Source organism: Armigeres subalbatus, chromosome 1 (assembly GCF_024139115.2).
Source record: "Armigeres subalbatus isolate Guangzhou_Male chromosome 1, GZ_Asu_2, whole genome shotgun sequence".
NCBI lineage: Eukaryota > Metazoa > Arthropoda > Insecta > Diptera > Culicidae > Armigeres > Armigeres subalbatus.
This window is the reverse complement of record NC_085139.1, coordinates 238,482,877-238,509,067: the sequence shown is the minus strand read 5'-3', so window position 1 is coordinate 238,509,067 and position 26,191 is coordinate 238,482,877. Positions and strand designations below refer to the sequence as shown.

The 26,191-nt window shown below is 45.2% G+C and overlaps 2 protein-coding genes across 2 annotated transcripts; both read left to right on the top strand.

The window, feature by feature from the left end:
* The first annotated feature begins 14,287 nt into the window (after positions 1-14,287).
* On the top strand, positions 14,288-15,212 carry LOC134207123 (uncharacterized). Its single transcript, XM_062682840.1, has 3 exons — positions 14,288-14,489; positions 14,552-14,692; positions 14,794-15,212. The coding sequence occupies exons 1-3, from the start codon at positions 14,288-14,290 to the stop codon at positions 15,210-15,212; spliced, it is 762 nt and encodes a 253-aa protein (XP_062538824.1).
* Positions 15,213-16,034: 822 nt separating this feature from the next.
* Positions 16,035-17,912, top strand: LOC134207122 (uncharacterized). The gene is made up of 2 exons (XM_062682839.1): positions 16,035-16,960; positions 17,039-17,912. The coding sequence occupies exons 1-2, from the start codon at positions 16,035-16,037 to the stop codon at positions 17,910-17,912; spliced, it is 1,800 nt and encodes a 599-aa protein (XP_062538823.1).
* Positions 17,913-26,191: the final 8,279 nt, after the last annotated feature.

Here is a 26,191-nt window from a genome sequence, read left to right as displayed (position 1 = left end):
CAATTAAATTAGATTGAATTTTACAAGCAAGTACCGTTTACATTTATTTCGATTTGAAAGAATAGTGAGATTGATTGAATGTTACGTTTTTTTGCATGCTCCAAATATGTGCATGAAAATACATTTAAAATCACAACATATTTTTATCTGTGTATGAATGTTGGTGTCATTCTATCGATTGAAAAGGCTTATTGTTTGCTGTATAAAAATGTAAATAAAAGGTTTACAAACAAAATAAAAATTTGTTCGAGATTTACTAAGCATGCTTTTTATTGCGAGAAGATTGAAAAATTCGAACCGGGGTCCGACGGTCGACTGTCGGAAAGCTGTTCCGCAAACGTCAAATCACTTGTTGCACGGTAAAAATTTTTGGTTTATTTTTTCGGTGTGAATGTTGATTATTAAAATCAACGAGAATATGCAACTTTAAACGAGTGTTACATGCCGCTATATTTTTTAAACAAGTTTTATGGTACTTTGAAGGCATTTTGTCATATATTTATGTGATTCTGAAACATTTTAGATTTCTCGAATCTTCTTGATATCAAGAAATATAAACACTTTTCGTACAGTGCATGCCATTTTGAAGTTTCCGACACTCAGTCTACTTCTTCTTCTTTGCTCCGCAAAATTAGAATTTTTCTCTTTTCTCGCAATATGTTAGACTATAAAAAAATCTCATATTTTTCTTTGCTAAACAACCCAATTGAACATCCTAGTAGTAGGGCTGAATTTATCGTAAACAAATATATATGACTAAAAATGTCAATAATGTTATGCGTTTAGATTACACTAACTCATTGAAATCGATCTTTATCTGATGATTTGTACTGTGTGTTTTGTTACTCGATAAAAATATGAACTACTCTGATCGGTTCCTTTATCTTAATATGATAGTTTAATGTATCGAATTCAATAACTTCCCTAACTCTACACAGTATAAAAATGTTATAGCATATATGATGTAACAAAAAGGCTCCGTTCGATTCGACTCAATTTTCCATCACTTTTTAAAATTACAGGTCGTCGTTACTATGGAGCTTGTATTCAATATTGCATGCAAGAAAAAGTAGGATGTAAAATTAGAGGCTATTGAACACAAAAACAAGCGTTTAAATATTTCCATGACGTGTAATTTTCAGAATTTTTAACTGTGTATGATACTTTTATACCAAGTTACAGTAAAAACAACTCAAGCATGGACCATAACCATAATCAGTTGTGTAAATCAGTTAGTTCTGTCGCGTGTGATTAGTTTTTTTTACAATTTTGGGTAAAATAGTGCGAGAAATATAAAAATCAATGAAATTTTACAATTTTAACTATATCTCAGCAATTTGAAGACATAGAGCTTAGGTGTCTTCGGCGACTACAGTTATTTTTTTACGTTCTACAACTTTGCCGAAGACACCAAAGCTCTAAAACGTAAAACAAAAAAGTTTGTATCGCAGCGCCACCTATGCGGCGAAAATTTGAACTAATGCTCGACACTGAGCTTCATATTTTTTTCAAAACACGACACTCTTCCGAAGACACCAACTCAAAATTACGCATCCCCTAAGCTCCAAGGTATTTTCTCGGGCTAGCTCCACCCCGTGGCCCAGTGTAATCTGATGTAACGCTGTAATGGAATGTACACACGGTCAAGCAGTCCATTAAGTTTTACCAACAGCGGCACGAACAATCAATTTATTCGACCAACTATCACACACGAACGACCGAAGCACCAACCATCAAAAAATATATGAGGGTTTGTGCAATTTCACATGTTCGGCGAACCTTGACTCCGCCCCCGACAACTCCAACCAAAATCAAACCGTTTAAATTTTTTTCAACCGAGCCGCCAACTTCAAATGGTTGTCGAACATTTTCACACACTAAAGCGTTTTCTTGGGGGTGGAGACAATGTTCGTCAAACTGCTTGACTGGTGTGCACGCTGCATAAGGCTTCGGTCCGATTCGTGAATTAAAATCAAATTAAACTTAAAAGTGACAGTTCGGAAATAATGAAATCCCCCGCCCATAAGAATGGCTGGTGCTACCCAGCAAGACCAACAAAACATCTATCAAAAATGATTCAACATCTGTCGAAAGTAATCTTGCTTTGCGAGCAGGGTTATTTGAAAATTATTGAACTGTCATTTTTAAGTTTAATTTGATTTTAATTCGCGAATCGGAGCAAAGCCTAAGAAGATTATCGCAGTGCGTTAGCTCTCACACACAATTTCAATTGCTCACGTGCGTAGATTTAGTGTGCGCTATGCCATCTCTGCAAACGACCTTTTCGGCCAAACTACCGTTTCGGCCAAACGATCGTTTCGGGCAAACGACCATTTCGGCAATCGACCCTTTCGGCCAAATGACTTTCGGGCTAATGGTCTGTTCGGCCAAATGGTATATTCGGCCAAACAACTTTCGGCCTAGTGGAATTCAGCCAAATGGCCGTATGGGTTTCAGCCAAACAACCTTTCCCCCTTCGAACAGGTTTCCAAGTATGTTCTGATCCACATCTCGATATTTCCATGAGTCAATGGTCCCTTCGATATCGACTCATAGAGATTTGACTGTAATATCACTTTTTTTTCAAATGCTGAAAAAAAATGGAACGCGGCTTCAAAGTGAGAGTGAGATATAGTTAACATTAGTTCTAGAAAAACAGAATCAAAATTAATTAATCTTCCTAACGTGTTCGGGTCAATATGACCCGAATCGCACTTTCAAATTGTTATAGTTTTTTAACGCAACAATATGAAGGTCTGAAACTTCTTGACTTTTCGTATTTCGTTGAAAACTATGTTCCGGAACGTTGACCTACTTTGTACGACGTTCCTGAAGGACTCAAAAAAAAAACTCACACTTACGGTGTTCGGGTCATATTGACCCGGATTTGCCTTGGCAATATCTCGGACATTTCACAGCCAAATTCACATGTTTATATACCAAAATAAACGTATGCTCATAAATTTTCGAAACAGACCTCAGATTGTTAATCGGCCACACCTACATCCTGTAATCGTCGAAGGAAGGATCGTCAGTTGGTCACTTTTATATGGACGAAAATTTCACACGAATATTGCGTATGAACGATTTTATTGCTGTTTTTATTTTATTTCTCAGAAATGTGCATAATACTATTTTAGTAATGATGAATCATGAATGCAGACAATATTTCTACAGATGTTCTAGGTTCTCCAAACCATTCTGGATTTTAGAGCCCTGGTCTACCAAGTCATTTACGCTTGGTACGAAACCAATGGCAATCCATGGTGCCAATACAGGCCCTTAGAGGCCATGTGCATAATTTATGATCTAGATATGTCCAAACTGTATGATCTAAGTTCTCCAAATCAACCTGGAGTTCAGACGAATTGATCTACCAAGACCAATAGCCAATAGCAATACATGGTGTCCATACAGGTCCTTAGAAGCCATGTGCATGATACACGATTTAGATATGGCCAAAACGTATTTTCTAAGTTCTATAAATAGCTCTGGAGTTCAGATAAATTGGTCTACAAAAGCAAATGACCTCAATAGAAAGACAATAGTAACCCACTGGGTTCATACAGACCTCTAGAGGCCATATTATATATTCTATATGGATATTCTAAGTTCTTCAAGCCATTCTGGATTTCAGGCAAATTGGTCACCCAAGACAACTAGGCACGATATAAAGCCAATAGCAACCCATGGTATCCATACAGTGGTTTGGAGGTCAGCGCATGACTAACGGTTTAGATATGTCCGAATATCTTAGATTGCCCAAATCATTCTGGAGTTCAGACAAATTGATCTACGAAGACATCTGAGGTCGGTACAAAATCAATAGGAAGCCAGAGGATTTGTGGAGTTTAATCCAATCAATATTTCAAGTCAATGGGCTCGAATTGAAACCACTAGCAAACCATGGGGGACATTAGACCCTTAGAGACCATGCAAATACTCAGTATATAATTTATGCAAATGACCTCGACGAAGTAGAGCTTGACTATGAGTTGGCAATTCGTGCGCGCCCGCTGGCTGGGAACTTGGAAATTCGACGCAGGGAACTAAGAAATCTACTTCGAGATCCAAAAGCGACGAGACCGTTGGTAGTCGCCGATCACCGGATGCAGGCGGACCTCGCGATCGTTCCATACAAGCTGCAAGAAATTGAGAGAATTATGACTGAGGCTCCGTGTTTTCTAGATTGGTACATTACCATAAAAAAAATTCTGCTGTTAGATTTGGTTAGACGGCTGGGCCAATGAATTTTTGAGATCGATTTTCGTGCGGTGGAAACGCCACTGCCGACGGCTGAGTTAAGGGCCCGTCATACATATAATGCAACCAGGTTCTCTCTGCCAGCGAACTTCTCCGATGGAGGTGGACAAGAAATCAACCGGTCGTTGCCGAATCCTGTGCGGTCAGGGTCTACTGGTTCACTGAATCTTGAAGTTGCGGTTGGCGGCGTAATAGGATCGCCAATATTGAATCCCAAACGGACCTCCGGTGTTTCCGAACCGGCATCGTTGAATCAAAACCCTGCATTAAGTAGTGCCATACCAGCATCGCTTAATCTCGTACCAGCTTTAAACGATTTAAATCCGAGAAGTGGTGGATTTGATCTTCAAATGGAAGTGATACCTCAGCCAAGGTATACATCAGGTGCAATTCCTCGTGTGGCGCGTCCTTCTGTTCCAGAATTTCTACAGTCACCACCAAGGATGGTGTCGTCGTTGAATTTCCAATTTCCAAAGCCACTGGTGCGGAATGAAAATGGTCGTGCTTTCGTTCCGATACAAAAACACGAGAGAACTGGGAATCAGAAAAATCCGATACTGCATCCAGAGACAGTTCCTGCGTATCCAACTGACGATGGACAGCATCCAAAAAGTGGCGAAGCTCATCAGTCATCGGAGATAGAAGCTGAAAAAATAAATATGAATGAATACGTGCATTTATCTCAGGTAGAAGCGTTCGTGAAAAAGTATGTAGGCCAATTGACCCAACAGGGAACATGGACGATGTTCAATCGTAATAAAGAATTTTCTAAAGGTTTTGTGGATTCTAAACTGTCAGCTGAAAGAAAAAGTGTCGAAGTAACGTGTTGGAACTGCAAGCAGGCAGATCATCTCCATCTCCATTATAAGTATACTTGACCTGTTTGACAAATTAGGCTTTGAAATCCATCCGATTCCGCTCAAAGTAAGGACTGCTGATGGGACAGGTTATCACTGCCAAGGATACGTAAATGTTCCATTTTCAATCGGAAATGTGACCCATGTATTTCCCACTGTCGTAGTTCCTGAGATCACGAAAAAGCTAATATTGGGAACCGACTTTCTTAACAAGTTTGGCTTTCGTTTGACCACTTATAAAAAAAAACACCATTGGATCAGCCCGGCCTTCCGAAACAACGGTGATGAAACTTATCAACCTAGATTTATGTTTCGTGGAAGAATATTTTGGAGAAAATGTGGAAAGAATTTGTTTCCAACTACAGCCGTGTGAAACCGAAGAGCCACCCAAGATCGAAATTGATAAAAGTTATGCCAACTGATATTCAAACAGAACACAACCTGAACGAGCTAGAACGGTGACAATTGTTTGAAGCAGTGCAACAGCTTCCTGCGACTAAACAAGGCCAACTAGCAAGAACTACTTTGATGAAACACAAAATCGAACTTGTGCCAGGAGTTAAGCCACGAAAAATTTCCCTCGTATCGTTGGTCTCCGTCGGTTGAATGTTTAATTGAAGCTGAAGTCGAGCGAATGAAAAAGTTAGGCGTCATTGAAGAATGCCCTCACGCGATAGACTTTCTAAGCCCCTCATTACCGGTGAAGAAGGCCAATGGTAAATGGCGGATTTGCCTTGATTCGTGAAGGTTGAACCAATTTACGAAAAGAGATAAGTTCCCTTTTCCGAACATGTTGGCAATACTACAGAGGATTCCAAAATCTAAGTATTTTACGGTAATCGATCTCAGTGAGTCCTATTATCAAGTGGCTTTAGATAATTCTTCCAAAAGCATGACTGCGTTTCGAACCACGAAAAACCTTTATCGGTTTACTGTAATGCCTTTTGGTTTGTCAAATGCCCCGGCAACAATGGCTCGCCTTCCCTACTAGCACAACTCACACTGATTTGGTTACAGCAACTCAAATATGACCAAATTTGGTTTTATAAGAGTTACTATAACTACTCTACAACATGTGTGTTACTCGGGTTATGACTAGAGTATTAGGCCACGATCTGGAGCCGAGGGTTTACGTATATTTAAATGACATATGGCCCGTTTACATATTCGCTAGTTCTAGCGGACAATACACTATCCGACAATACTAGCGCAAAATTAGCCTAATGTAAACGCATATTAGCCAAGACAATTCCTGTTTACATTATGCTAATATCACGCTAGTATTGTCGGATAGTGCATTGTCCGCTAGAACTAGCGAATATGTAAACGGGCCAATAATCATCGTGTCTAATAGTTTGTGCAGAGTCGGAGCACATTTTCGTAAACGTGGTGCCAAGAGTCGTTGCTGTCAGCATGGTTGCCACATTTAAATCTGTATTTTTTCTTCCGTAGATCTCCATATCTGTATCTCAAGTCAAAAAATCTGTATCCATTTAAACCTAATTAAAATGGTTTTTGAACAAACTTTGGAAAATGTTTTGAAAAATATGTAAATTTGATAATTTTTGAACGGAATCTGTCGAGAGTCCGTCATTAACTATTGTAGCCACTTTAGTGGACCAACCGTTCAGTCACACTAAACCTACTGAGCAGAACTACTGTTTCTGGATATGTGAATAAAGGCTGGATCTGATTCTCTTTTAATATTGCTTGAGCTTTTTCTGAGATCACTTTATTCAAATATAGTCTGAACATTTTACGAACCGCCATCGGGGGTGACAATGGATCATCGCTCTCACCGGCAGTCTGGTGGTCGTAGAGCAAAATAGTTCAAAATAGTCTCTTATATTTTAGTCTTCTTGCCCTCAGATACATTCAATCTATTCTACAAGCATTCTATGTAGTTGAAACAGTGACCCATTCTCACTCCCATTTGACCCACTGTTACCCCCGACGACGGGAGCATAATCTGGTTTCATTCATCGTTGATTTGCATAAACTGCCAATATGTTCTGTCTTTTCAAATTAAGATTTTGCTAATATGATAATGGTCTGTAATAAAATAAGTTTGGCAAAGAATTTAATTGTATAAGCATAAAATATTATTGAAAACAAGTATTCACTGATAGCAAATTATTTATATAATTTTTATTATAGTTTTCAGTACTGTACTCTTCAAGAAATCTTTAAAACCTGTAAATTTGTCAAAAATCTGTATATCTGTATATTCAGATTCTTGGTCATCCCTCTACCCCAAAAATCTGTAAAATACAGAATAATCTGTATATGTGGCAACCCTGGCTGTCAGCATGACGCCTACCTGACGTCGGTTAAAACGTCGGAGTTGGATTACATTAGCGACGCTCTGTTTCGCAGCAAGCTTTTAGCCTATTAATGTCGTCGGTACGTCGATAAATGACCCGCTCGTCCATATCCGCATTGAAGAACGTGATACCAAAATTGCATGTGGTGGATGTAAGGACTCGTAGGTTCATCAGCCACAAGGGGTATGCCGAGTAAATTCTAGCGACAACCACTCCACTTTGCTAGGGGATACCTGTACCCCGACAACTAACGCCTGCGCGCGAGTCACTGCGGTTATACGACAGTGTCTGGTGGTCATCGATAAGACCATTCCGACGATAGAGCGAGCAGCGTCTTGAAATCGATAGTGTCCACGTGATTTGCCACAACCGTTGAATACATCCGACGTGGGATTGCCGGTTGTAGCAGGTCAGATCTGACCTTGAAATGCTCGAAATTGCTTTAGAAAATAATAAAAATAGTTTGAAACTGAACACACGCAGTTAGGAAATTAGACTCACCCTAATTTAAATTTTGAATAAAGATTTGTTCGCATCGAATATATGATCCTTCGATAAATTTTTTTTTTTGTAATACGCGATCGTAAATTTGATCTTTTAAATAAAGTTACTTCTAGTTTAGGAAGTTACTTCTAGTCTCCCTCTCCCCTCGATTTTTTTTGTCATAAAATTATATTTTGAGGGGGCAACAACATAAAATTCGGATAATTTTGAGGATTTTCAAAACATTATTTAACAAATCCGAGGAGTTTTTTTATTTTTTTTTTTCATTTTTGTATTTATTTTTTATTATCCACCCCTTCACCTTTCGGAGACCAGTAGGACAAAAAGTTAATTAAATATTTGTAACGGCCTTAGTGGCTGATGCCAAGGCCATGATGAATAGCATGTTATCTATACTCAAACGGATCTCTGAGTTGATACTTTAATACAACTTCAGTGATGATTGTTGGGCGGTTGGTGAAATTATTCAAGTCCTTGAACCTGTTCAAGCTACTGTGGAACTACTCTGCTGTGAGTTCTGTACTCTATATGAAGCCGACGTGGTGCTACAATTGATGTTAGAACAATTATCAAATCAAGCCACAGAAACTTTCGCCACTTATTCGATGCTTTTAAGGAATGAATCTGAGAGAGACGATCAGAATACGCTGAACTTTTAGCTTTTATGAATAATTCTGCCGTTGCAGCAAAATCAGAAACGATTTTGGCATTCTCTTCAAGACATCCAGAACTACTTTGATTAAGCAAGTGGACGCGATCTAAGCATCTAATCATTCCGGATGCAATCGTTGAAACTAAGACAACGACCATACCTGACGATCGGTACGAGGAAGATGCCTCTATGAATAATTGTTTTGGTTAATCGGTTAAAGAACAACTTGTGAAGAGAGTATAGCAGAGCAAAACCCAAGCAACCAAAAGTTCAGATTTTACTTAAATTTGTCCTTAACCGAACCAATTGGTTCACCTTTGGTTCACATTGAGTTCCAAGCACCTTAACGGAACTTCACTTTTGCGGAGCCACCATGCAAAAAATTACTTGAAATGCGAGCTGATTAAGCCAAAACATCCCTTCTTATCCGAACTTTTGGTTGCTTGGGAACACTTGCGTTGCTGGTGGCAAATACGTTGACGCCAGGATCATTGCATGCAATCAAATATATTATATATTATATCAAATATTATTATTAATATAATATATTTGATGCAATCCGTAAGGAATTCTCCTGATATGAATCTGAAGGGATTAAGGGCAAGTACTTGACACTGATTTTCGACGGTCTTGTAACATTGCCTACAAAAACCCAAGCAGATTGGGAGATGAGTCGCTTAGTATGTTATGTCTACTTAAGCTTAGCTTTGACCAGCTCAACAAGCAATGATTTTAACATTTGAAATTTGTCAACAAATATTGTTTTTCATCCAAAAGTCCTAATCAAAAGTTTTTCTTTTAATATCTGAAATTTTCACGAAAACCGGTATTCTACCGGTATTACCGGTATTAACTCCACCAAATACCGAATACCGGTATTTGTCAAAAATGGCCAATACCGACCACCCTACACCCGACGCGCGCTTTGAATGTGCTACCGAAGGGCAACTTTCTGTCGTCACCAAATGATTAAGTTTATCACTTTACAAAAAAAATAATCTCGGATCAACCTTCTTTTGCATAAAATGGTGGCCCGGAAAAAATCGAATTCATTTCCAAAGACTATGTAGTGACTTCAAAACGTACCACATAGAAAACGTGCAAACGACGACCATAATCATAATAATATTAATAAGTGGCTGTAATTATAGATTCTTTCCTGGTGTCCCATCACCCCCTTTCCTCATTTGTGACTTTTCTATGTGAAATGAACTCAATTTTCCTTGTCTCTTCAGTGTGCTTCAACCAAGAAAGGAAGTGAACGAAAAAAAAAGCATCCCAAACTGTTCCGTTGGGTGACGGCAGTCACAATGTCGTAGGATATTTGCAAAACGAGAACTTCGCATCACAAGGATGTGCACGTTTCGGGTCCTCACAGTTCGACAGTCGAAATGGAAATTGAGAAATTAAGGTGTGGGAAAATGCGCGACCGACGACGAAGGCGGAAATAAATGCCAGGAATAATATTAATTCCGAGCTTCATTAAAAGCAAATGGAGGTCGATTAATTTAATGTATTTTTCGGCACGTTCGGGTGACTGTTTGTACGGTTGAAAAGTCGGTTGTTCGAGTGGGGGTTGTTCAATTGCTTTGAGAACAGTGTAGTATAGTGTTCACAAGCTGTTTGTAGTTTAACCATGCGCAATATTATGGCAGCAGGTGAGTGAGAAAAGTATGAAGTAAACATCGTCGACTCGTGTAGGGAGCTAGGTTTAAAATGCGCCAGTCAGCTAATACGAGCCATTGCATTTTCTAAATTAAGTTACAAAACTAAAGATCAATCGTACTGTTTTAAATATGGTACATGGCCGTTTAGATGTGAAAAATAGAATAAGTCAACGGCAGAGGTTTTGGTCATCCAAGAAATCCCTGGAGTAATGTCCACAGATCTACACGTGTAATTAAAGCTCAGTGGGACTGTTTAAATTATGGCACATGTCCTTTTGGATGGTTAGAATAGAATGAGCCATCGTAAGAGATTCTGGGAAAAATCCCTGGAATTAGGCCTCAAGATCTACATGCGTCACTAATGATGTATCGGACTGTTTCAAATGTGGTACATGCCATTTTGGATGTGTAGAATAGAATAAGTCAACGGCAGAGGTTTTTTTCATCCAAGTAATCCCTGGAGTTGATCCACAGATCTACACGCGTAACTAAAGTTCAGTCGGATTGTTTAAATTATGGCACATGTCCTTTTGGATGAGTAGAATAGAATAAGTCAGCGGCAGAGATCCAAGAAATCCCTTTAGATTGGCATACAGTTCTACACCAGCAATCGCAGATTAATCGATCGATTTTTAATGTGGTACATGTCCATTTTTAATTATAGAATATGATGTATTTGCGGCATAGGTTGTCGGTTATCCAAGACATACCCAGAGCATTCTATTCTATGCATCACAAAGGGCATGTCATTTCATTTCATTTATTTAGTTTACATCTAAACAGATAACACTGAATCAACAATTTGACGCCACAATACACGGTTCGAGGCCGCATCTCTCCATCCTCGAATGCGCCTCACGCTCGCCAAGTCGTTTTGCACCTGGTCTGCCCACCTCGCTCGCTGCGCTCCACGCCGTCTCGTACCTGCCGGATCGGAAGCGAACACCATCTTTGCAGGGTTGCTGTCCGGCATTCTTGCAACATGCCCTGCCCATCGTACCCTTTCGGCTTTAGCTACCTTCTGGATACTGGGTTCGGCGTAGAGCTGGACGACCTCGTGGTTCATTCATCACCGCCACACACCGTCTTCTTGCACACCGCCAAAGATGGTCCTAAGCACCCGTCTCTCGAATACTCCGAGTGCTTGCCAGGTATCCCCGTCTATCGTAACACTGCTTCCCAGGCGGGCCCTGTCGCGCTCGGTTCCGCCCACAAGCATGTATTTTGTCTTCGATGCATTCACCACCAGTCCAACTTTTGTTGCTTCACGTTCCAGGCAGGTGTCCTGTTCTGCCACCTTTGCAAATGTTCGGCCGACAATGTCCATGTCGCTGTTGCACCCGGCTCTCCGCATGACATCTTCTAGCGCAATGTTGAACAACAGGCACGAAAGTCCATCACCTTGTCTTAGTCCCCGGCGCGATTCGAACGAACTGGAGTGTTTGTCCGAAATCTTCACACAGTTTTGCACACCATCAACCGTTGCTTTGATCAGTCTGGTAAGCTTCCCAGGGAAGCTGTTCTCGTCCATAATTTTCCATAGCACCTACGCGGTCTATACTGTCGTATGCCGCCTTGAAATCAACGAACAGATGGTGCGTTGGGACCTAGTATTCACGGCATTTTTGAAGGATTTGCCGTACAGTAAAGATCTGGTCCGTTGTCGAGCGGCCGTTAACGAAACCAGCTTGATAACTTCCCACGAACTCATTCACTAATGGTGACAGACGTTGGAAGATGATCTGGGATATCGCTTTGTAGGCGGCATTAAGGAAGGTTGATCGTTCGAAAGTTCTCACACTTCAGCTTGTCGCCTTTCTTGTAGATGGGGCATATAACCCCTTCTCTCCACTCCTTCGGTAGCTATTCAGTTTCCCAGATTCTGATTCTGATTCAGTTTGTGCAGGCAAGTGGCCAGCTTTTCCGGGCCCATCTTGATGAGCTCAGCTCCGATACCATCCTTACCAGCTGCTTTATTGGTCTTTAGCTGTTGGATGGCATCCTTAACTTCCCTCAAGGTGGGGGCTGGTTGGCTTCAATCGTCCGCTGAACTGACGTAGTCATCTCCTCCGCTGTCTTGACTTTCACTGCGTGTACTCTCAGCGCCATTCAAATGTCCCTCGTAGTGCTGCTTCCACCTTTCGATCACCACACCTTCGTACGTCAAGATGCTCCCATCGGCTCGCGGCACGAAGCCTTTGCGGGATGCGTTGAGCTTCTGATACAACTTGCGTGTTTCTTGAGAACGGCACAGCTGTTCCATCTCCTAGCACTCCGCTTCTTCCAGGTGGCGTTTCTTCTCCTGAAAAAAGCGGGTCTGCTGTCTCCGCTTCCGTCTATAACGTTCCACGTTCTACCGGGTACCTTGTTGCAGCGCGACCGCACGCGCTGCGTCCTTCTCCTCCAGAATCTGTTTGCACTTTTCGTCGAACCAATCGTTCCGTCGACTTCTTCCCATATACCCAACGTTGTTCTCCTCTGCGTCGTTAATGGCTGCTTTAACTGTATTTCAGCAATCCTCAAGATGGGTCCCATCGAGCTCACCGTCTTCCGGCAACGCTGCATGGAGAATCGAGATGCTGCGCGTATGCAGTGGTCACATCAGTTTGCTTCAGTCGGTCTAGGTCGTACCGCGGCGGTTGTTGGTACCGAACATTGTTGATGACGGATAATTTTGGGCGCAGATTAACCATCACCATATAGTGGTCAGATTCGATGTTAGCGCCACGATATGTCCTGACGTCGATAATGTCGGAGAAGTGCCGTCCATCAATCAGAACGTGGTCGATTTGTGATCCTGTTTGCAGTGGTGATCTCCAGGTGTACCGATACGGGAGGCTGTGTTGGAAGTAGGTGCTGCGAATGGCCATATTTTTGGAGACAGCGAAATCAATTAGTCGTAGGCCGTTTTCGTTCGTCAGCCGTTGAGCGCTGAACTTTTCAATAGTCGGTCTGAACTTCTACTCTTGGCCAACCTGAGCGTTCAAATCTCCTATGATGATTTTGCATGATTGAATCCATTATGGATCGGAGCCATTGATTGGCATCAAATAAAACGATTGCATGCAAAATAGTGTATTGGCCTTATTTAGTGGAATTGGTCCCTGTGGTTTCTCGATAGAAAGTTGGTCTTGTTTTTCGCTGGATTCTGGTTGCTTCTTTTATTCGCTGGTCAGTTTTCCCCTCCACTGTTGCTGTCAATCCTTGGGTGGTCAGTTCGTCTCGTGGCGCGTGGAACGTCGAGTCGATAGGCAGTCAGCAGTGCAGTAAATACAGTGGAGCAGTGAATAGTGTGGTGAAAAGTGAACAGTGCAAACGAATTCCTCAATGAAGTTAATTTTTTCTTTGCAAGTGACTTGAGTGCTAAACAGTGGACTATGACGGACGATCTGCGCAGCTAAGTAAAGCGAGAAAAGCGCATACCGAACAGTTTAGTCTCAGTGGCTTTGTTTGTGAGCGAATATGATGAACAACGTGACAAAGGTAAAGTGGGAGTTCGTTTGCAGTTGTTAGAAAGTTGATTCAAAGAATTCAATCAAGTGCACGAGACAATTGAGGTGGTTCTGGATGAAGGAGATGAGGAGCAGAACGCTGATTCAAAGGAATCGGAAAAGGATCGTCGATCAAGGCTGGAACAAGCATCCAAGAAGCGAGAAGCGGAAGGTGCAGCGTTGACCAAGGACATCGAGAATCGCTACTGCAAGGCCAAAGCTACGTTGTTAAAGTGACTACAGACCACGAAACCTGCATCCAACTATTCAGTAATTCCAGATAATCAATCCGTTCTCTCTAAAGTGAAGTTTCCAGAAATCAGACTTTCGCCATTCAGTGGCAAACTTCGAGATTGGGTATCTTATAGGGATGCTTTCCAAAGCGTGATTCACGGGAGCCGTGAACTCACCGACTTGGACAAATTCACCTACCTGAGATCGTCGTTGTCTGGAGAAGCGCTTCAGGAAGTCTGTTCCATTAAACTTTCCGCCGCCAATTAATTACGGCTGGAGCACAGTTCTGGTGTACATGGTGTGCTCAAAGGTCGATGGTGTCACCCTTCGATTCTGGGAATCTTCGCATAACTCGAAGGAAGTGCCAACCTATCGGAGTCTGGTGACCTTCCTGAAAAATCATTGCGCTGTTCTCCAGTCAGTTGAACCGAACAAAGCCACCTCCGACAAACAGAAGAAACCGAAGATAAGCGTCAGCCATCCTACGATCGCCACCGGTCGGTGTTGTTTCTGTACCGAAACGTTTAATCCTGCATTCTTATTAACATCATACTAACAGATCCGCATTTCTACCAATCGTCAAGCATCGACATGATCATCGGTGCCGAATACTACCTCGACCTGCTGCAAGAAGGGAGGTTCCGGCTCAGCGAAGAGGGTCCAACATTTCAAAACACAGTATTTGGATGGATCGTGTCAGGTCGGACCTCTAATACTTCAGTTCCACGGCGGAGCTTCAAGAGCAACTAGCTCGATTCTGGGAACTCGAAAGCTGCCAGCTAGGAAGTACTTATTCCATAGAATCTAAGTGTGAGGAAATCTTCAAGCAAACCACAACCCGCGACGAAGAAGGACGCTTTGTCGTATGCTTACCGAAGAAAAGGCACATCATTGAGCAATTGGGAGAGTCAAGACGCAGCGCAGAACGACGATTCATCAGTTTGGAGCGACGATTTGCCACAAATCCGCAGCTGAAGAAACTGTACTGTGAATTCATGGAGGAATACTCGTCAATGGGTCATATGAAGGAAGTCAGCGATGCAGAACTGTCCGGATCAGTGTGTTATTATTTGCCACACCATGCTGTTCTGAAGCTGGACAGTACAACGACCAAATTGCGCGTTGTGTTTGACGCATCGTGCAAAACTACATCAGGCGCTTCACTCAATGATGGGTTGATGGTCGGTCCCGTAGTCCAGGATGATCTCATCTCTATTTAGGCTCGATTCCGACTGCGTCGGATTGGTATCGTCGCTGACGTAGCAAAGATGTACCGAATGGTGAGAGAGCACTCATGTGATCAGAAGATGCAGCTTGTTCTATGGAGGAAGCCTTCAGAGCAACCTATCCAGACTTATCAACTCACGACCGTTACGTACGGCACCGCATCGGCTCCGTTTCTCGCCACTTTTGACGGTAGCGGTTGGCGGTGGAGGATCCATCTCGAATACTTCTCGATTGTCGCGAAGATGCGGCTGCAGTTCGGTTAGGACTTCTTCACAGTTTGAGTTTCATTTACGTAACGAGAATCCAGCTGAGTCTGTCAGGATAACCATTTCTGTGATTAGCTTCTTGCCTTCCTCTGGACTGTCGACTGTCGACTGTCGAAAAATCTTTACGTCAAAACACTAGGCCTCGTCTGGTGTCCTTCCGCCGATGATTTCAGCTTCACTGTTCCAAAGTGGAGTACGACAACAGAGGTGACGAAGAGGACTGTTGTTTCCGATGCATCCAGATTGTTTGATCCATTAGGTTTGATTGGACCCGTAATCGTCGAAGCCAAGATTTTCATCCAAACGTTGTGGAAACTACAAGTCAGTTGGGACGATTTGCTTCCTGAAAACCTTCAAGCATTTTGGTTGGAGTATCATAGAAACCTTGGTGCTTTGGAATCCATCAGCATTCCGCGATGGGTCAACTACAGTGGGGACTGTTCCTCAGTTGAATGGCACGGCTTCTGGGACGCTTCAGATAGCGCATACGGTGCTTGTTTGTAATTGCGATGTACCACTTCTGATGGTTCTGTTCGTGTTCAGTTAATGATGTCAAAGTCCAGAGTAGCACTACTGGAGGATTTGAAGAAGAAGAAGAAGCGCAAGCTTTCAACGCCCCGTCTAGAACTTTCGGCCGCACTGCTCCTCAGTCATCTTTACGAGAAGGTTAGCCAAGCTACCCAATTGAAAATTGCGTCGTTTTACTGGACTGATTCCAACATTGTAAAATTTTGGATTGCGTCGACTCCATCGCGACGGCAAACCTTTGTCGCGAACAGGGTGTCCGAGATCCAGCACCTGACGAAAAGTGGTTCATGGAACCATGTCGCAGGAATCGAAAACCCAGCCGATGTTCTTTCGCGTGGCATATCAGCCGCTCAATTGGAGTACCAATCACTTTGGTTTAACGGACCCGTTTGGTTGCGCCAAGAACGAAACTTCTGGCCCGTTAACGCTGAAGTTGCTGTTGAACAGCTAGAACCAGCTACCCTGGAAGAACGAAAAATCGTAGCGCTACCGCTGCAAGCAATTCCGCCAAGTGAAATATTCTCGCTACGCTCGTCGCTGTCGTCGTTAGTTCGTTTGGTAGCTTGGATTCGTCGTTTCCACCACAATGTGCAGAGTGTCAACCGAGGCACTAGAAGGGTCGGATTAATCACCTCGCAAGAATATGAAGACGCCATGCTACATCTAGTTCGGCTATCACAAAAAGAAAGCTTTTCGCAAGAGATAGCAAATCTGTCCAGTGGGACTCAAATTAAAGATTCCTCCGCAATATCGCCATTGAATCCTATGCTGCAGGGTAGAATACTTCGTGTTGGTGGCCGGCTCCGGAACGCTGCTGTATCCGAGAATCGGAAGCACCCAATGATCATCGACCATCGTCATCCTCTCGCTTCGCTGGTAATCCGCCACTATCATTTGAAGATGCTTCACTCCGGACAACAAGTTGTCATTGCTAGCACTAGACAAAGGTTTTGAATCCCGAACATACGTAAACTGGTACGGAAGGTCTTGCACGAATGTGTCACCTGTTTCCGTATCAAACCCAGATGCCATGCGCAATTAATGGCAAAACTCCCGTCAGAAAGAGTGAACCCCGCTCCGCCGTTTCAGAAGGTTGGTGTGGACTATTGTGGACCTTTCTTGGTGTCCTACCCCCAGCGTCGTAGTCCTCCCGTGAAATGCTTCTTTGCTGTATTTGTGTGCCTCATTGTGAAGGCAATCCACGTCGAGCTTGTCGCAGATCTCACCACGGAGGCATTTCTGGCGGCACTTAAACGTTTCTCTGCTCGTCGAGGCCGTCCGGCTTTGATAATGTGCGACAATGCAAAGAACTTCGTCGGGGCCAAGCGTGAACTTCGTCGACTGTTAAATCTTTTCGAACAGGAGCAGTTTCAGAACTCTGTGGCATGCAATGCCGCAACTGAGGATATTGAATTTAAATTCATCCCAGCAAGGTCTCCAAACTTCGGTGGTCTCTGGGAAGCAGTCGTGAAGAGCTTCAAGACCACTTTCAAAAAGGTCAACGGAACGCGAACTTTGCAGTACGACGAGATGCAGACAGTTTTCACTCAGATTGAGGCAGTGTTGAACTCTAGACCGCTTACTCCAATCAGTAATGATCCTGGAGACTTCGAAGCCCGTACTCCAGGACACTTCCTGGTGCAACGTCCGTTTGCAGCTATCGCTGAACCTTGTTTGGAAAACATTCCAACAAACCGTCTTTCCGTCTGGCAGCGAGCCCAAGCGTATAGTCAGCAAATCTGGAAGAAGTGGACCACACCGTACCTTTCCGACCTGCACAATCGGACGAAGTGGACAAGGCGACGAGACAACATAGCAGTTGGAACAATAATTCTATTGATGGACGAGCGGCTTCCGCCGCTGAAATGGAACCTCGGTCGAGTCACCGAAGTGTTCTGAGGCTCTGATGACAACATTCGCGTGGTAGACGTACAGACTAGCAGTGGAGTATACCGTAGAGCAGCGGTTCTCAACCTGGGGTACATGTACCCCTGGGGGTACCTTCGCTGGCCCTAGGGGGTACCTCGGACAAAAATGCGTAATGGCGGACATATTACAATTTCAATCAAAATTCATTGATAAAGTTTTGATAATTGTGTATTTTCTATTTCAAAAATTTATATTGTACATTAAATCCCAATTGAATTCTGCCTTCCATAACCAGCACAATGTATGAAGGGCTGCGGAACAAAAGATCAAACGAACAAAACGTCGAATGAACAAAATGATTTGTTTTTCACTAAAACTCGGTTGCTTCGTTGCAAGAGGATTAGAAGCATCCTTTTACGCCTCTCGGAAGCCTTCTTCCAAGCGACTCGAAGACTTCCTTTCAAGAGCCTCGGAAGCCTCCTTTCAAGAGGTTCGGAAGCCTCCTTCCAAGAGGTTCGGAAGCCTCCTTCCATGAGGCTCGGAAGCCTCCTTCCATGAGGCTCGGAAGCCTCCTTCCAAGAGGCTCGGAAGCCTCCTTCCAAGAGGCTCGGAAGCCTCCTTCCAAGAGGCTCGGAAGCCTCCTTCCAAGAGGCTCGGAAGCCTCCTTCTAAGAGGCTCGGAAGCCTCCTTCCAAGAGGCTCGGAAGCCTCCTTCCAAGAGGCTCGGAAGCCTCCTTTCAAGAGGCTCGGAAGCCTCCTTCCAAGAGGCTCGGAAGCCTCCTTCCAAGAGGCTCGGAAGCCTCCTTCCAAGAGGCTCGGAAGCCTCCTTCCAAGAGGCTCGGAAGCCTCCTTCCAAGAGGCTCGGAAGCCTCCTTCCAAGAGGCTCGGAAGCCTCCTTTCAAGAGGCTCGGAAGCCTCCTTTCAAGAGGCTCGGAAGCCTCCTTTCAAGAGGCTCGGAAGCCTCCTTCCAAGAGGCTCGGAAGCCTCCTTCCAAGAGGCTCGGAAGCCTCCTTTCAAGAGGCTCGGAAGCCTCCTTCCAAGAGGCTCGGAAGCCTCCTTCCAAGAGGCTCGGAAGCCTCCTTCCAAGAGGCTCGGAAGCCTCCTTCCAGGAGGCTCGGAAGCCTCCTTCCAGGAGGCTCGGAAGCCTCCTTCCAAGAGGCTCGGAAGCCTCCTTCCAAGAGGCTCAGGAAGCCTCCTTCCAAGAGGCTCAAGCCTCCTTCCAAGAGGCTCAGGAAGCCTCCTTCCAAGAGGCTCAGAGCCTCCTTCCAAGAGGCTCGGAAGCCTCCTTCCAAGAGGCTCAGGAAGCCTCCTTCCAAGCGGCTCGGGCGCCCCCTTCCTAGAGGCTCGGAAGCCTTCTTCCAAGAGGCTCGGAAGCCTCCTTCCAAGAGGCATGGAAGCTTCCTTCCGAGAGGCTCGGAAGCCTCCTTCCGAGAGGCTTGGAAGCCTCCTTCCGAGAGGCTCGGAAGCCTCCTTTCAAGAGGTTCGGAAGCCTCCTTTCAAGAGGCTCGGAAGCCTCCTTTCAAGAGGCTAGGAAGCCTCCTTTCAAGACGGTCGGAAGCCTCCTGTCAAAAGGCGCGGAAGCCTCCTTCAAGAGGCTCAGGCCTCCTTCCAAGAGGCTCAGAAGCCTCCTTCCAAGAGGCTCAGAAGCCTCCTTCCAAGAGGCTCAGAAGCCTCCTTCCAAGAGGCTCAGGAAGCCTCCATCCAAGAGGCTCAGAAGCCTCCTTCCAAGAGGCTCGGAAGCCTCCTTCCAAGAGGCTCAGAAGCCTCCTTCAAGAGGCTCAGAAGCCTCCTTCCAAGAGGCTCAGAAGCCTCCTTCCAAGAGGCCTGGAAGCCTCCTTCCAAGAGGCTCGGAAGCCTCCTTCCAAGAGGCTCGGAAGCCTCCTTCCAAGAGGCTCAGGAAGCCTCCTTCCAAGAGGCTCAGGAAGCCTCCTTCCAAGAGGCTCAGGAAGCCTCCTTCCAAGAGGCTCAAGCCTCCTTCCAAGAGGCTCAGAAGCCTCCTTCCAAGAGGCTCAGGCCTCCTTCCAAGAGGCTCAGAAGCCTCCTTCCAAGAGGCTCAGGAAGCCTCCTTCCAAGAGGCTCAGGCCTCCTTCCAAGAGGCTCAGAAGCCTCCTTCCAAGAGGCTCGGAAGCCTCCTTCAAGAGGCTCAGGCCTCCTTCCAAGAGGCTCGGAAGCCTCCTTCCAAGAGGCTCGGAAGCCTCCTTCCAAGAGGCTCGGAAGCCTCCTTCCAAGGGGCTCAGACCCCTCCTTCCAAGAGGCCCGGAAGCCTCCTTCCAAGAGGCTCGGAAGCCTCCTTCCAAGAGGCTCGGAAGCCTCCTTCCAAGAGGCTCGGAAGCCTCCTTCCAAGAGGCTCGGAAGCCTCCTTCCAAGAGGCTCGGAAGCCTCCTTCCAAGAGGCTCGGAAGCCTCCTTCCAAAAGCCTCCTTCCAAGACGCTCGGAAGCCTCCTTCCAAGACGCTCGGAAGCCTCCTTCCAAGAGGCTCGGAAGCCTCCTTCCAAGAGGCTCGGAAGCCTCCTTCCAAGAGGCTCGGAAGCCTCCTTCCAAGAGGCTCGGAAGCCTCCTTCCAAGAGGCTCGGAAGCCTCCTTCCAAGAGGCTCGGAAGCCTCCTTCCAAGAGGCTCGGAAGCCTCCTTCCAAGAGGTACGGAAGCCTCCTTCCAAGAGGCTCGGAAGCCTCCTTCCAAGAGGCTCGGAAGCCTCCTTCCAAGAGACTCGGGAGCCTCCTTCCAAGAGGCTCGGGAGCCTCCTTCCAAGAGGCTCGGGAGCCTCCTTCCAAGAGGCTCGGGAGCCTCCTTCCAAGAGGCTCGGGAGCCTCCTTCCAAGAGGCTTGGGAGCCTCCTTCCAAGAGGCTTGGGAGCCTCCTTCCAAGAGGCTTGGGAGCCTCCTTCCAAGAGGCTTGGGAGCCTCCTTCCAAGAGGCTTGGGAGCCTCCTTCCAAGAGGCTTGGGAGCCTCCTTCCAAGAGGCTCGGAAGCCTCCTCTCAAGAGGCTCGGAAGCCTCCTCTCAAGAGGCTTGGGAGCCTCCTCTCAAGAGGCTTGGGAGCCTCCTTCCAAGAGGCTTGGGAGCCTCCTTCCAAGAGGCTTGGGAGCCTCCTTCCAAGAGGCTTGGGAGCCTCCTTCCAAGAGGCTTGGGAGCCTCCTTTCAAGAGGCTCGGAAGCCTCCTCTCAAGAGGCTCGGAAGCCTCCTCTCAAGAGGCTCGGAAGCCTCCTTTCAAGAGGCTCGGAAGCCTCCTCTCAAGAGGCTCGGAAGCCTCCTCTCAAGAGGCTCGAAAGCCTCCTCTCAAGAGGCTCGGAAGCCTCCTCTCAAGAGGCTCGGAAGCCTCCTCTCAAGAGGCTCGGAAGCCTCCTCTCAAGAGGCTCAGGCCTCCTCTCAAGAGGCCTGGAAGTCTCCTCTCAAGAGGCTCGGAAGCCTCCTCTCAAGAGGCCTGGAAGCCTCCTCTCAAGAGGCTCAGAAGCCTCCTCTCAAGAGGCTCAGGCCTCCTCTCAAGAGGCTCGGAAGCCTCCTCTCAAGAGGCTCGGAAGCCTCCTCTCAAGAGGCTCGGAAGCCTCCTCTCAAGAGGCTCGGAAGCCTCCTCTCAAGAGGCTCAGAAGCCTCCTCTCAAGAGGCTCGGAAGCCTCCTCTCAAGAGGCTCGGAAGCCTCCTCTCAAGAGGCTCGGAAGCCTCCTCTCAAGAGGCTCGGAAGCCTCCTCTCAAGAGGCTCGGAAGCCTCCTCTTAAGAGGCTCGGAAGCCTCCTCTTAAGAGGCTCGGAAGCCTCCTCTCAAGAGGCTCGGAAGCCTCTTCTCAAGAGGCTCGGAGGCCTCCTTTCAAAAGACTCGGAAGCCTCCTCTCAAGAGACTCGGAAGCCTCCTCTCAAGAAGTTTGGAAGCCTCCTTCCAAGAGGCTCGAAAGCCTCCTATCAAAAAGGTCGGAAGCCTCCTTTCAAGAAGATCAAAAGCCTTCCTTTCTAGAGGCTCAAAAGCCTCCTTTTCTAGTGACTCAAAAACCTCCTTTCAAGATGCACGAAAGCCTTATTTCAAGAAGCTCGGTGGCCTTCTTTCAACAGGCTCAAAAGCCTCCTTTCAAGAGGCTCTGAAGCCTTTTCCAAGAGGATCCGAAGGCTCCTTTTGAGAGGCTTGGAAGCCTCTTTTCAAGAGGTTCGGAAGTCTCCTTTCAAGTGGTTAGGTTGCATTCTTTCAAGAGGTTCGTAAGCCTGCTTTCAAGAGGCTCGGAAGTCTACTTTTAAGTGGTTCGGAAGCCTTCTTTCAAGAGGCTCGGCAGCCTCCTTTCAAGAGGCTCGGAAGCCTCGCTTCAAGAAGCTCAGAATTCTTCTTTCAATAGGCTTGGAAGCATATTATCAAGAGGCTCAGAAGCGTTATTTCAAGATGCAACGGAAGCTTCCTTTTAAGTGGCTCGAAAACCGCCTTCAAGAGGTTCGGAAGCTTCTCTACAAGAGGCTCAGAAGCCTCTTATAAAGAGGCGCGGAAGCCTACTGTAAAGGGACTCAAAAGCTTAAAGGAGCTTCCCTTCAAAAGGGCTCGGAATTATATTTTCAAGAGAATTGAAAGCCGACTTTCGAAAGGGGGTACCTCAAATAATGCAAAAGTTCGAAGGGGTACCTCTCAAGAAAAAGGTTGAGAACCGCTGCCGTAGAGCAATCTCGAAGATTTGCATGCTTCCGATAAGGGACAACGCAAATTCTTCCAACGATGAGGCATAATCCGTCTTTGTTTTCCATCATTTTTGCAAAAAGTAATCGAAGTTTCATACCCCATAGCCACTGCCCCGTCTGAAGCCAAGTCGTCATCAGTCTATTGTTCCCCTTTGAAGTCCAACGTTCCGAGGTACAAGCATGCTTTGGTGATGGTAGATGTGCTCGTCAGTCAAGATCCTGTGAAGTCCCGTCCTTCCATTTGATGCTCAAACTGAGAATCCCGCATATTTTTGGGTCCATCGACTCAAGCGTATTTCGATACTGATTCCGTTCATTTTGTCGAGGTACTATCTGGCAACCTTTACTGGTCCAGCATTCCCAGCGTCAAACGGAGTTTGGCCAACTCAACGATCGTCCCTGGTAGAGTTTCCATTTCCCGGCCATTTTCGTTGTCCCGGGATTCGGGATGAACTTATTCATATATCCCGGGAAATCCCGGGATCCCGGGATTTTCGGATGTTTCCTTAGAAAACTTATTTTTTGATTTAAAAACTATTTTATTCAATGTTCAGAGGTAAAGTTAATATTTTAGAAAGGTCACATTATACAGAGTTCAAATTGGAACTCAATTCAATTATAATTTAAATCAATTCTTTCGAAAAAAAAACGACTTCAAGAGGCAAATAATATTCACGTTTTTCTCGGAAGGTAGAGTATCCGTTTGGAATATATGATCGCCAAGTCCGAGAAGAAGGGTTCGCTGGCGGTTGAAGTTGGCTTGACTGATTGCATTGCTTTGAATATGCATTGCGTTTAGACAGTTGCTGGGATTGCATTCAATACCCTAGTGACGAAAGATGGAAGATGTACAGTAGAATCGTACTGGGTCCACCCATTGGAGATATGGGAACTCCCTCACAAAAAAATCGCAATACTAGAGTATCCTCCAACCCATGGCAGGCTACTAATTGATACTTTCGCCAAGAGCTGCAGCTCTTCCTAATCTTGAACAGATCGGTTCCTAATCTTGATGTCCTTATGGTCCAGGAAGATTTCGGATTATCTACAGAAACGTAATCGCAGTCGCGGGATCATGCATTGGCTGCGAAAGTCATGGGTAGCGCCGTACAGAATTTAGTGGGAGATTCGAACTTTCGGTAGCTTGCTAGTTGGTCAGTAGGTGTCCAAGCGAAGCTTTGGTCAGGAGCTGGTCAGCAGCAAGAACTAAAAAAATAGGCAGAGCATCGGAGTCGGACCACTTGTACTTGCGCATGGGCTGGAAAGTTTGTTGTACGAACGTCGATTGGAAGGACATGAATTGGATCAAGAATTGTTTTGGAGGCAAGAAGCTCAGGAAGACTGACTCAATGTTGGGCGGCACGAGGAGATTAGGAAGGCGAATATCAGCTAGTGTACAGTACACAACCTCGCTGTAGACGGGAGATGGGTAGGAAGCAGGCGCCAAAAATATGTAGCTGATCTTCTACTGTAGATACTTGTCGCTTAATTAATAGAGAGCTGTAGCTGCTGGAAAAAGTATCAGTCAGTAGCCCTCCATTGAGTGGTATAGGAGAATCTAATATTTCTGTAAAGGTGTTCTATTAACTATCTCCGTTATTTTCATGTCTGTTCCTCTCTTATTATTGTCGCGCTTATCTTTTTCTAGAGTGCTGCGGCGGTCTTACACTCGCAGGCTCGACTGCGAAGGTAAACGTCAAGATAGCCGCCGTGTTAAAAGATAGGCAGAATTTTCCCGCTCAAAACAAAACCACGTGCTTTTCGCGAAATGACAGCAGTGTTCGATTGTATTAGTGAGAGGCAACCGGAGTCACTGAGTACATGGAGAGTGTTTATCATGGCAAGTGCATACGGTGGGTGAGATTTTCATTGACTCTGTTGTGTTTAGTGACCGTTGCGATTACCTGAGAAGCAACCAGCAGGAAACCGCAGTATTCTATTTTATCTCGAGATGCATAATAGTTTAATGATAAGACGATATCGATTGTGCATCACAAAGAACCTTGGCTCCGTATACATGTTTGAGCCTACCAAATAAACGAAGTTGGAAAAAAATATGTCTGATGGGAGGTATAAAAATATGATATGGGTCTATCACCTAAGTTGGGTTTCGCGTTCAAAACAAATAACTTTTGTAAGAAGAAAAAGTACACTGTTTGCGAACCGGAAATGAAACAGCATTTTTTGTCCCGGGTATCCCGGGATGTTCGGGATTTTAAAAACAATATCCCGGGAATCGGGAAATCCCGAATTTTCCTAAATCCCGGGACTTTTTGTCCCGGGATGTCCCGGGATGGAAACTCTAGTCCCTGGTGTCATCCGGATCAGCCTGTTGAAGCGGTATGAGCTCACCGCAACCGTCAGAATCCATCCTGGACGACTTTAGTCAGTATTGCAAGCAGTTTTTTCGTCCGTTGGAACATCGAACCGCCGTTGGTGGCGGCAGCGGAGGCCATGGAGCCTCCGCTTCCAGGGAAGTTATTTTTGTTCTCGTTAATCCATTTAAAAAAAGCACCCTCTCATATGTTCCAGCGAATGATGCCCGTTTTCCCGTCGACTCCGAGGACAATCATAGGACGCCCAACTAACCACTCCACCGTCAATCGAAGTCCGTCATCCGAAGAAGGAATCGAATGAACCCCGAAGGTGGCCATGGAAGCACACTACCAAATAGTCGTCATCAATCAAGTCGCTGCATCGTAGAATACTTCAAGACATCCGTCAGTCCCGCCAAGAATCAAAGCCGAGATCCGGAGCTACAAGAAAGCTCACAAGCCATGCAGCGTTTCGTACCATCGTCATCTACCAAGTCACAGAACCGCCAAACGCACCGAAGAAGAAGATCACGAAGAATCAGCAGAAGGAAGACTGTTAGCCAGCCGTGTTGCATGCAGCATTCCAGATCAACCGTCGAAGATGAACATCGTCACACCGTCGTAAAGCAGCAGCAAAGCAGTGTGAATATAAAAGTGAATTGTACTAGTCAGTAAGATTATTATTCAAGAAATTCACAAGTAACTAGATTTGAAATCCGTAGGTTTCAAGGTGGCCGGCTATGTTCGTGCCAAATACGTTATTATTTATATTGAATTACGTTGGAAGGGCCACCCTAGGCGCGTGGTCACTCACTCTCTTATCAGCCACAATTAGTTGTTATCTACACATCCATATCCAACTAGGTAGACATAGAAGAGATAGTGCCGATCGCCTCTCGATCGCTCAAACCGTCTCTACAGTATAGAAACAGCAGAGCAGACGAGGGCAGTTGAGTTAGAAATAAACCATTCCCGTGTTCGGTCAACATAAAACCTCCGTCGCGTTCGATAGTTACCTACAATAAACAGCACTTGTACTTTGACCCGCAAAATAAAGTGTGTTCTGAATCGCGAAATAAAGTTTGTTTAGTGACCGTGACAAGGTGACTATTCTATTAGTGACAATATCACCGCGCGTCTCAGTAACACCACGTAATCAGTCCGGACGTTGTATGTGCGCAAACATGAACTATTACCTGCCCTATAGTGAATGAAAGTAGTGCAGAAAATCTTATATTCTCATAGTATCGAAAATCATAACCAGAACCCAGTATGATGTGCTCCATATTATGATAACCGGTCGTGTTTTGTACACAACCCTGCTGATTTATTTTCTCGGGTTTGGGTTTGCA

Bases quoted from the DNA above. Each gene is read 5' to 3' on its own strand.
- LOC134207123 (XM_062682840.1), top strand. From the start codon at position 14,288: ATGGTGTGCTCAAAGGTCGATGGTGTCACCCTTCGATTCTGGGAATCT. The intron at 14,490-14,551 runs GTCGGTGTTGTT...TCATACTAACAG, and splicing joins CCATCCTACGATCGCCACCG to ATCCGCATTTCTACCAATCG. The intron at 14,693-14,793 runs GTCGGACCTCTA...CTTATTCCATAG, and splicing joins ATTTGGATGGATCGTGTCAG to AATCTAAGTGTGAGGAAATC.
- LOC134207122 (XM_062682839.1), top strand. From the start codon at position 16,035: ATGTCAAAGTCCAGAGTAGCACTACTGGAGGATTTGAAGAAGAAGAAG. The intron at 16,961-17,038 runs GTTTTGAATCCC...TATCAAACCCAG, and splicing joins ATTGCTAGCACTAGACAAAG to ATGCCATGCGCAATTAATGG.